The sequence below is a fragment of the Aspergillus caelatus genome (assembly GCF_009193585.1).
Source record: "Aspergillus caelatus strain CBS 763.97 unplaced genomic scaffold BDV27scaffold_240, whole genome shotgun sequence".
Taxonomy (NCBI): Eukaryota; Fungi; Ascomycota; class Eurotiomycetes; order Eurotiales; family Aspergillaceae; genus Aspergillus; species Aspergillus caelatus.
Genome location: NW_022475503.1, coordinates 1,494 through 12,679, shown reverse-complemented (window position 1 = coordinate 12,679; position 11,186 = coordinate 1,494). Strand labels below are relative to the sequence as shown.

At 48.3% G+C, this 11,186-nt stretch overlaps 4 protein-coding genes across 4 annotated transcripts; 3 read left to right on the top strand and 1 right to left on the bottom strand.

Annotated features, from left to right (window-relative positions):
- Window positions 1–461: 461 nt before the first annotated feature.
- mrpl4 (mitochondrial 54S ribosomal protein uL29m) lies at window positions 462–1,542 on the top strand. Its single transcript, XM_032068533.1, has 3 exons — window positions 462–850; window positions 944–1,110; window positions 1,287–1,542. Exons 1-3 carry the CDS (start codon window positions 490–492, stop codon window positions 1,419–1,421), a joined length of 663 nt encoding a protein of 220 aa, XP_031922945.1. The 5' UTR covers window positions 462–489; the 3' UTR covers window positions 1,422–1,542.
- A 598-nt stretch (window positions 1,543–2,140) lies between these two features.
- BDV27DRAFT_135414 (secretory pathway gdp dissociation inhibitor) lies at window positions 2,141–4,503 on the top strand. The gene is made up of 8 exons (XM_032068532.1): window positions 2,141–2,378; window positions 2,438–2,462; window positions 2,524–2,583; window positions 2,662–2,689; window positions 2,755–3,100; window positions 3,155–3,706; window positions 3,764–4,021; window positions 4,096–4,503. The coding sequence occupies exons 1-8, from the start codon at window positions 2,333–2,335 to the stop codon at window positions 4,182–4,184; spliced, it is 1,404 nt and encodes a 467-aa protein (XP_031922944.1). The 5' UTR covers window positions 2,141–2,332; the 3' UTR covers window positions 4,185–4,503.
- Window positions 4,504–4,505: 2 nt separating this feature from the next.
- BDV27DRAFT_135413 (PaaI family thioesterase) lies at window positions 4,506–5,207 on the bottom strand. The gene is made up of 2 exons (XM_032068531.1): window positions 5,023–5,207; window positions 4,506–4,968 (listed from the first exon to the last, which is right to left on the bottom strand). Exons 1-2 carry the CDS (start codon window positions 5,113–5,115, stop codon window positions 4,555–4,557), a joined length of 507 nt encoding a protein of 168 aa, XP_031922943.1. The 5' UTR covers window positions 5,116–5,207; the 3' UTR covers window positions 4,506–4,554.
- Window positions 5,208–6,388: 1,181 nt separating this feature from the next.
- On the top strand, window positions 6,389–8,623 carry BDV27DRAFT_162203 (origin recognition complex subunit 4; the record flags this gene model as incomplete). Its single annotated transcript, XM_032073355.1, has 2 exons — window positions 6,389–7,930; window positions 7,991–8,623. 2 exons carry the CDS (start codon window positions 6,389–6,391, stop codon window positions 8,621–8,623), a joined length of 2,175 nt encoding a protein of 724 aa, XP_031922942.1.
- Window positions 8,624–11,186: the final 2,563 nt, after the last annotated feature.

The following is an 11,186-nucleotide window of genomic DNA, read 5'->3' as shown; positions in this document are numbered from 1 at the left end:
GCCATTTGGCGCTGCTTTGTTCCGTAACTAGTAAGGTTCCTAGATATTAAGGTCCTTTTCAAGGACCAACCCTCAATCATTTGCTTTGGTTTAAAATTGGTCCATAGATATATCCAAGATGGACGATAAGACCAAAGGCTTAATCCAATCTCTTTGTCTCTTCATGATCATCCAATTGGTGAACAATCCTGTTACACTGTTCTAATAGCCTTCGAATCCCGTCCCGCACCTGGCAATGGCTTTATACGGAGACAAAGGAAAGCCGTATGCGTATCAATACTATGGAGCTCACTTGTCAATTACTACTTAACAACCCATGATTTCTGCAACAGAGCCGCAGTATGTTGCCGCGACGGAGCGTGACACGGCTAGCGGCTGTTGAGTCACGTGGATTACCCGCCGAAAAGTCCACTCGTTCCGTTAGCTTCTTGTGTAGGAGAGCGCACGAGTTCTACGAGTCTTCTTGAAGGCCGCTACCTCCAATCCACAATGCATCGCCAATCGGTTGCGCGACTTGCTCGCCAGTTCGGGGGCCTTCCGCTGGCCGAATTGCCTCCTCCTTACCTCGCGCCGTCCCTTCATTTCTCCCGGATTCAGTGCTCGAACTTTTCGTCGACCGCTGTCGCTGCTGCTGCTGGCCATGGACGTGATCTGAGCAAGTCACGCGGTGTGTCCGCCATCCACCGTACCGGCCCCAAGTTTAAGTTGGGCGTTTCAAAATACCCACTGCCCAAGCCTGTCTCGCCGGAAACACTCGAGAAGCGTAACCCTACCCCGGATCATGGTCTTTGGGGATTCTTCCCTCCAGATCATCAGGCACTGAGCACGCCAAAATACGATCACGCGCATGGTTAGTCCACTCTCCTCTGGGCTTTGTTGAAGGAGGGTCAAAAAAAAGAAGTATCTACTAGGCACAGGGTGATGCTCACAATCAGTTGTTTAGGTCGCTCCTGGTCAATCCAGGAACTTCGCGAAAAATCCTGGGAGGATCTTCATGCTCTTTGGTGGGTCTGTGTCAAGGAACGCAATCGCATAGCTACTTCGCAGCTGGAAAGACAGCGACTGAAGGCCGGTTACGGAGAATGGGAGCTTGATAATCGGGACCGGACGGTGAGTTCTTTTTCTGCTTAGAAAGCTTTGCGAGATCATCTGTCCCCATACATTGGCATCGCTGTACTGGACATTGATATGGCATGTTCATGTTTTGGAAATTGCGAGGGTCCATCCCACATATGAGGCTTGGGCTAGTACATTGAAATCGGGACACTAACATTCACCCTCAACAGATCCGTGTTACACAAAAGAGTATCAAGCACGTTCTCCGGGAAAGATGGTATGCCTGGGAAGATGCCCAGAAATTGTATAACAGTGGTTACCGGCCACAGGAAGAGGGTGCCGAAGAGGCATCGGGCACGGCATAATCTGGATAGAGCGTTACAGTTTCCAGAAATGGATTGAAAGGGCTCCTGTCTCAGATTATTAGTTCTGTATATGTAGTATTATCACTCTGTATTAGTCCAATTGATTTCATAAGACTTGTGATCTAATTGAGATGCTTCATGGGGATGAGCACGGAAAAGGGGAGTGGATTTGTCGACCAGTCTATAGTCTTTCCGGGTCCAGATCGTATACTTTCTAACTCCAATAATTCAATAGTAGTGCTGGGGTTGCCTGATTAGGGGTTAAAGCAACGGTACTTATGTGTATATATTAATTGGAATCTATATACTCCTTTGAATCCACGATCTCCACAGATTATTTGGTTCATCCGATGGGAAAAGGGGTAAGAACGATTCAGGAGGTTTACGTATCTAGATTCATGATAATATTTTATTTTATTTTATTTAATCCTATTTTGGTGTATTTTTTTCTTTTTCGTTTACCCTTTCTTTTACTAACTTCTCCCAGTAATAGTCAGAGAATTATTAACTTCGATCACTATTCTGGAAAAGGCGACTCCTTAACTGTCACCCTGACATGGGAGGTTATTTGGATCGGTGGATCCTTTAATTAGTTGAGGGGGAAGAGGGTACCGAATCATAATAATAATACTAATAATTTCTTGCTCACGAGTGATCCGCGGGGGTATGGTTCAAAATAGTTAAGAGTAAGTAATAGACTTAACTAGACTACCTGACGGCCTGACCCAGAAGGTTGAAGGACCTCCTTTCAAAACACAAACTCACCGCTCCCATTCACTCATTCTTCGTCTCCGCATCCTCCCACCTTCACCTCTCACTCTACTTTTTCCACTGAACGTTTGTTTAGTCTCATTTACATTAAAACTCTTTTCGTTTCCCGCTTCTCGTGATATCCTACATCATATTCCACCATGGATGAGATCGCCCCCGAATATGATGTTGTTGTTCTCGGCACTGGTACGTGCTACTAGACTGCTACCCCGCCGCTCAACAAGCTGGACTAACACCCCTCTCAGGCCTGACCGAGTGTGTGCTTTCCGGGTATGCACACTCTTATATTCCCTAACATACATTTTTAGGTCACTTATTGATCAATATATAGTGTTCTGAGTGTCAAGGGAAATAAGGTTCTTCACATCGATCGCAATGACCACTACGGAGGGTAAGTATTCTGACAGCTGTGCTGGGAAGCTATTCCGCCCGTCACACGTCACCACCCCCCGCTAACATTTCGAAACAGAGAGGCTGCTTCCGTGAACATCGAAACAGTAAGTTTTGATAAGTACACCATGTGCTCGATGTACTAATTCCGGTTTTTTTTTGCACTACTCAGCTTTTCAAAAAATACGGCAACGTCCGCCCCGGCGAAGAGCCATGGAAGAAGTATGGACGGGTCAATGACTGGAACATTGACCTGGTCCCCAAGCTGCTGATGGCCAACGGCGAGTTGACGAATATCCTGGTTTCCACCGATGTCACACGTTACCTCGAGTTCAAGCAGATTGCCGGCAGCTACGTCCAACAAGGAAAGAGCCCCAAGGCCACTGTGGCGAAGGTTCCTTCAGATGCCAACGAAGCACTTCGCTCGTCGCTCATGGGCATGTTCGAGAAGCGGAGAGCCAAGAAATTCCTCGAATGGGTTGGCGAATTCAAGGAAGACGACCCTAGCACTCACCAGGGTTCGTGATCTGGGACGGAATGCTTGCATTGTCATGACTGCTAACATAGTCTAGGCTTGAACATTGCTCAGTGCACCATGAAGGAAGTCTATGACAAATTCAGCTTGGAAGAAAACACCCGTGACTTCATTGGCCACTCAATGGCCTTATACCAGTCCGATGAGTATATTGGAAAGAGCGGAATGGCCGCTGATGCCATCAACCGCATCCGCTTGTACGTGAACTCTATGGCGCGCTACGGCAAGTCGCCCTACATCTACCCGCTCTACGGTCTGGGTGAGCTCCCTCAGGGCTTCGCTCGTTTGTCTGCTATCTATGGAGGTACCTACATGCTTAACACCAACATCGATGAGGTCCTCTATGAGAACGGCAAGGTTTCTGGAATCAAGGCCACCATGAAAGATCGGGATGACAACGGCGAAACCATGAAGTTCACCACCAAGACCAAGAAGATTCTGGCCGACCCATCTTATTTCCCTGACAAGGCCAAGGTTACCGGATACTTGCTGAAGGCGATCTGCATCCTGAAGCACCCCATTGACAAGACGGATGGTAGCGACTCCCTGCAGCTGATCATTCCCCAGTCGCAGGTTGGAAGAAAGCACGGTGGGTTTTAACAGTATCAGAAGGATGAAAACGACAACTCTTGCTGATAGCGTCTAGATATCTACATCGCTATGGTTTCATCGGCACACAATGTTTGCCCTAAGGGCTACTATATCGCTATCGTCTCGACCATTGCTGAGTCTGATGTTAACCACCACATTGAGCTGGAGCCTGGCTTTGAGCGTTTGGGTGAAATCGAGGAGAAGTTCTTCGGTCCCCCCATTCCGCTTTACGAGCCTCTAGAGAGCGGTGAGAATGACAACATCTTCATCTCCAAGAGCTACGATGCTACATCTCATTTTGAAACCACAACAGGTAAGTCACGTCTTCATAACCCCAAGGGGAGCGGATGAAGAAAGCTAGGTTCGGTGAGGCTAACATGAATTCAGCCGATGTTCGTGACATCTATCGCCGTGCGACAGGTGAAGAACTCGTCGTTGAAGGCCTCCGGGAGGATCAGCGGCTTGCCCAAGAGTAAATACGCTGTTATCGCATTTGAGAATTAGGTAATATATCATTGCTTTGGATGTTTTAACTTGAGCCATAATTTCTTTTGGACTTCCTTTTCCTTTGCTTATCCTCTTTTGCATCCCCCAGACATGGCAAGCTTGGAGACAGTACATTCCCTCCACTTTTGGTATATATTGTACCCATAAGATAAGTAGACACCGGGTGCCTCTGAAGATTCCGAGGGTCTGGTGTTGTGTTTTCTCGGTTGTCCTACTCAGACCATCAATAACAAGATGTAATGCTGCATATTCAAGTCATCACGCTCAATCTACACAATATATTCTAACTATAGCGTAAAAGAACAAAAGATAGAAAACCAAACATGTATGACGGTAAAATCAGATTCTCCCATCCGCCTCAGGATCCGTATTGGCTTTCTCATGTTCACCCACCACACAGACAGCGCCATTATCAGCTCGTTGGATCTCCGCGCGCATTAGTGCCAACCGCTTCCCCGTATGGATCAACTCGCATACTAGTCGGATCTCGAGGCCTTTAGGGAGCGGACGCAGGTACGTCACTCTGAGGTTCCGACTCACTCCACCAAAGGAGAAGTACCCCGGTTTTGAGAGACCCAGGAGGAGTGTAGTCGATAGAATATCAATCAACGTAGCAGCGCAGCCCCCGTGGAGTGTTCCCACGGGATTACACATCTTGGGGGTTACATTCAACAGGAATGAGACTCGGGCTGGGGGGCCCTGAGTTGCGGATTCAAAGCGAAGATCGGCAGCAGCCGAATCAATATCCCAGCGCTAGGTTAAAATCAGCGACTTATGCACCAAGTAAACTATTGGGTGGGCTGAGACCTCTTCGTCATCTTGTCTATTCATGCCATTAGAGTACTGATAAACAAGGTCTTCGAATTCATCTAGTTTCCTGGCTGGGGCGCGGACCGGCATTATGAACGTATTAATCGACGCCGAAGAATAATAGTGAGAGGTTATGTTTAGAGATCTATAATTTTATCGGGTTTTTTGAGCGGGGAGTGACTATTTGTATGTACAGGAGGATTTAGCGCTCCGGCAGCTATATGCGGAGGACTGATAGCAGAAGTAGTAGTAGACTTTCGAATATAACCGAGGTTGGACGGCTGCGGTTGGCTTATGAGTTCTAAGGTTTCAACCACTATTTGGACATACTTGCTGATCTCCACACGTTGCACAATATGGAACATTAGTGGTTAGGGTTAGAAGCTTGATGGGATGCATTTCCTAGTCTATATCTTGAGGCAAATCGGTGTCCTGTTTTTTATCGGTTTTGTTTACCTCCTTAAATATGCTAACGTCGTGCGGTGTATATATTCTTCTACTGTTAAAGCGGACCGAGGCATCAGCCATAGTTTAGTAAACCAGAAGTTCTTGTATGTCGGAAGTCATTAACGACTTATACATACATCTTAATCTATCCTCTAACTTTTGGAGTATACATTCGATCTCTAAACCTTGACTCAGAGGACTACAGCAGCACTACCCCATAGTCTGTAGCTTCGTATATACTACTTTAGTACGGCCGTCTTTTACCACGAGAAACCGGCCAATCCTACTCAACCAGTTCACAAGGCCTTTGTTTCATCCCAACAGCCAAAGAAACTCCCCTTCAACATTTATAAACAAGTACAGCTCATGATACTGTACCGCCCCTCCAAATAATTCGGGGAAATCCACAAACTATAAGGGTACTACCGAAAAACCACTTCCATCTCACCTGACTTCGCGTCACGCGTTCTGCCTCAGGCGACAAGATCGCCATGTCTAATCTCAGCCAGCGCCCGCAAGATGTATGTCCATAACATTAAGACACCACCTACTATATAAGCACGTTTTAATTGTAAGTTATCCGACATATACAGGAATGAGATTGTAGTTCTTTCGATAAGACGCTAACAGGAACTAATCCCCCCAGATTGCGCTCGCCGTCGCAAACCTCCGAAAATAATTTCCAACTCCGCATCTGTCCTACCCTTTCCTCCCGCTTTGTTCGATGCTCAAATTCGGTCGACGTGCCATTGATGCTTCGGTTTACTCAATTTGAATCAACGGATTGGGTTCTGTACGGTGCATGCAGAGTGTAAGGCGATAAACTCACTTGAAGCAGGACTCACTGCGCCCTAGGCATCGGGGTACCGTTGTGTCGCGACGGGTCGGTCTGGGTATATTCACGACTAGTTGGAAGATGAAGGAATCGCGGGCTAGCAAACGAAGAAGGGTGTCTGGTGCGCCTAGCGTAGATGGGGATGGGGATATTGCAATGGGCGATGAGGCCGCCGCATCTCCGACGCCGCAGAAACCTGCTCGGCACGAGGAGTCTCCAGACAACGAACACACAGGGTCACCGACTGCCTCACGATCGGCGCGACGCCGGGTATCAAAGGGAGGCCAGAAAGCTGCGGAAGAAGAACCGAGCAAGGAGAACGAAAATGGAATGGAGACGCCCTCAAGGCCTGGTCTACGATCGAGCGGGCGGCAGCGCAAACCCCCTCAGAGATATGAAGACCAGGTAACTGGTACACCTGCGTCGACTAGGAGGGCTGCCCCGGCGTCAGGACGAAGTGGTGCCACCCCGAAGAGTACGCGGAAGACAAGACATGTATCCGAAGACGACGACGATGAGGCAGAGTCGCCGCAATCGGAGCCTCAGACCGAGAGGCTGACGAGGACGAGGTCCAGGAGACCCCCTGTGCGGTTTACTGGGACTGAGGCAAATACGAATGGTGATGAGGACCTCGGGGCGCGGAAGTCCCCTTCTCCGGATGAATACCAGGACGGATTGGACGATCTTGTCTCAATGCAATTACAGCAAGATCTTGCCCAGAATGATTTCGCTGGGAAGGATGAGACTATAGCTGGAGGCGAAACACTCCCGGCTTACGCTGAATCATTGCAGACACTGTCTTACAACGGCTTGACTGCTGAACTGGGGGCGCTGACTAGGATCATCCTTGACAAACTTACTGGCAAGAGATGTATTCCTTTGAAAGGCCTGGAGAGTGAGTATGATAAGGTTCATCAGCTTGTGGAGCAGACGGTCAGCGTTGGAGAGGGCAATTCTCTACTGCTTCTCGGATCACGAGGCTCCGGAAAAACCGCTATAGTTGAGACTATCATCTCGTCGCTAAAAAGAGAACACCACAATGACTTCCACGTCGTTCGCCTCAACGGGTTCTTGCATACAGATGACCGTTTGGCGCTTCGTGAGATGTGGCGCCAGCTTGGTCGTGAAACCAATACTGAAGAAGAGGCGGGGAAAGTAAGCAGCTATGCGGACACGATGGCCACTCTCCTTGCTCTTTTGTCGCACCCAGAAGAGCTGTTTGGTGCTTCTAATAATACAGATACCGTAACTGCAGCCAAGTCCATTGTTATTATATTGGATGAGTTCGATCTCTTTGTCACTCACCCGCGTCAGACCCTCTTGTATAATCTGTTCGATATTGCACAGGCGCGGAAGGCCCCCATTGCGGTCTTGGGCCTGACCACGAAAGTGGATGTGACTGAGATGTTAGAGAAGCGAGTGAAGAGTCGGTTCAGCCATCGCTACGTCTATGTTCCGCTTCCAAGATCATTAGAAGGCTTTTCCGAAATTTGTCTAGCCGGTCTGGACCTGGAAGACAAGGAGGTTTCGGACTACTTGGAAGAGGCCAATCCCGAGACGCGCTCCCTTATCACATCCGAAAAGTTTGGAAGACTATTGGAAGGGTGGAGAGCGTATTTACAGGTATCTTCACCTCTTGTTTGCACCTTCTAACGTTGAAACGGTGAAGCTTACACAGAACAGGGCCTGTGGAGTGACGAGGCGTTTCAAGCGCATCTACGGAGGATATTTTTTCAGACTAGATCGGCGAAGGAATTCTTTACCAGCGCTTTGATTGGCATGACGGAGCTGCATTACAGCGCCTACCACCCCACAGGCGGAGCTGCCACGCTCCAGATCCCAACGCCAACCACCTTTAGCAACCACAGCCTATCTTGTCCAGATCCCGGACCACTGCCGTTCTCCACCTCGACGACGACTTCTGCCAGTCCCTCGTCGCTGCCCCTATCTTTGTTGTTGGCGGCCACCCGGCTGGCTGCGTTGTATGACCCGGGTCTAGAAACTACACAGCCTCAGAGTCTGGCTCCTTTGGCGCTATCCTTCCCCGCAGCATATGCCGAGTACGTCCGGCTTTTGACATTCGCTAAGACATCGGCTTCCGTGTCCGGCGCCGCCGCAACCCCTGGAAGAGTCTGGGGTCGGGATGTCGCACGTGAAGCGTGGGAGAAGTTGATCAGTTGGGGGCTGATTAGTCCGGTTGGCGGAGGCAGTGGCACAGCAGATGGTCGGATGTTCCGGGTAGAAATTAGCTTTGAAGAAGTAGTTGACATGGCTGGATCAGGTGGTTCCCTGGGGAAATGGTGGCGCGACGGTTAATTTTATTATTATTTTTTTTAGGGGGGGGGTTAATCTAGGTGTGCATATGTACATTAGTGACTCTTATCTCTCTCGCTCAGGGTTTACATGGCGCGGAAGCAGGGGATCTCTCACTGACAAGCGGTCAATGCAGGATCAAACTCGGCCAATGCCATACAGGCAATAGCCAAGTAAAATGAAACGTCTTCTGTTTCTCTTCCGATCCTCTGATCGCTCGGGAACATAGATAGGATATAGTATTAATCAATACGCAATTAGTTCGGCCAGTGTCCGAAGGCACCCCCCTATAGAGTAAGTAATCCCCATATATTGCATGATGGTGAAAGAAAATGGAGTCCTCCCTGGACCTATAAGATCTGTGTTAATAACGGTTGAGCGATCATCAGCACCCGCGAGTCTCCGTTCAGTCTAACCTTGCATGATGGCATGGAACTGAATGTAACGATGTTACTAAATTGGGGCAATCAACAGGGGGAAGCCTAAACTGAGTACGGTTGGTGGTGGTGGATTGAAGGAGTTCATGAAGAGGAATGGAACAAGGCCTTTTTCTGACTCTGCAGACTCCAGAGTGGTCAGATTAGCTAACTTAACAAAGCCTACCAGGGGTGTGAAGAAAGAGCCCATGTGGAGAAAGATGGAGATGTTGGGGGATAGTGTGTCATTTTAGCTTGAAATGTCAACGAGGCTATAATACGAATAAGTTATGATAATTATAGACATGCCTCTTTTCAGGTTTTTAGGTTTTTCCGATCGATTTAATTTCTCGTTTTCGTTTCCCCCTTTTTAACTCTCTCTAGTCAAGTTACTCAACCGTTCGAATGATGGGTCGAGAAGTGAATTCGGTGCAACCCCCCTCCCCTCCTCTGGATGCATGGGTGCCTGGTCTAGCTCCGTGTTTGAAGTATCAGAATAGTATAGTAGAAGGACTCTTTCATCCTTTGGTGCAAGCCAGCGACGAGACTAACACGGATCGAGTTATCACTGCCCGAAGTTAATCCTGACTGGCGGTTAGTAACTAGTAGTATCTCGCACTGCGTAGAGGCTGATGGAGACGCTCTTTTCCGGTTAGCCCTAATTTTTAATCCTCCTGACTATTCTCCTGTCATCCTGGTCCAGCTCAACCGTATATCGAATAGCTAGCGAATTAGCGGCACTTTCTCCACACTAATGCATAAAATGTCCTTCTGCTGCCTACCTAAGAGGAGTTGCTCACTGGTCTCGGTGGGGGTTATTGTAAGTCAGCCAAACGTTGTCCGGCTTATGCATTTATTCTCTTTCGTTATGCATCTGACTGCATAGAGAGAGGGTTTCAGTTGCGTTAATTAGACTAATCTCTCGACAGGATGGATGATAGCGGATATGACCATCAATTTCACTCATGGATATAATCCTATCCATTGGCATGGTCTGATCCTGAAACCCCCCCCAAGAGGTCAAGGGTACCGGGGAGTGACATTTGACGCGAGGAGGGAGAAGATGAAACCAACATTGACACAGTGGATGAAAATGCAATCAACTGTCAACATCCCTGTTACCTCCGAACCAGGTTTAGTCGTTTAGCGACGTCGCTAAGGGCAGGCTGGTGGCCTGGGGCCGCGTCCAATAGGGAGAAGCAGCTTCATTCCGATCAGCTTATGCCAATTGAGATCTGCTAAGAAACGTTGCATGATATGCGCGAGCATATACCGTTTTAAGTCGTAGCTCCCTCGACCGATTCCAAATCAACCCTGTTCATATCGGCAGTGGAACGAGGGATGATTATACATAACAGTAGGTAGTTAGTACTTATCATCCTCAGGCATCCACCCCTGAAAGTTCGAACTTAGTACTGACTACTATGTACTTTAGTTTCTCCTGGTGGGCCCTCCAGACTCCATCAAACCACCGCTTACTGTTAACCTCCTTCGCATGGAAGCAAGGATCTGCACCTGCCAAATGAGAAAGCTTCAACCGCTGAAGTTAGGTATCGGACTGGTTTTTTGGGCCGTCCCTTGCTCTTCCTCATAGATACTGTACCAGGTCGCTGAGTTTGGTAATTCCGGGTGAATGGACATCGGGCTGCAAGGTATCAAACATGCTTGGGGGAAACATACCGTACATAACTTGTGCCCTACAAGCAAGGCAACAGTGTCTTGGCCCTGACGTTTTTGATGGACACCCGGGGGCCACATGGGTATCTGCAGTGTACCGTAGCAATTCAAATCCCTGTCCGGCAACTGCTACTTAGAGTACGAGGGTCACTACTAATACCAGCTCAGTTCAGTACCAATACGAGTATTGATACTGTGAAATTATACAACGAAAACGGAACCGGAAGGCTGGTGTAATGTTGTGTAACGGACAAGGTTCAACTTACCGCCTTCCCGGAAGATCCTCCACGTGCAGTCTCCAGCAAACTGACCCGATGCGTGGTTCGGAAACTTTTTTCTTTTTTCTTTTCCTCTTTGGTCTTGATATTTGAGTTTGTGGCTCAAAGGAAAATTTTCGATTTCAATGATGGCTGGACGGAGTTCTCCGATTGACATTCTATAGATCTCAAATCAACAAAGTTTGGAGGGAGATT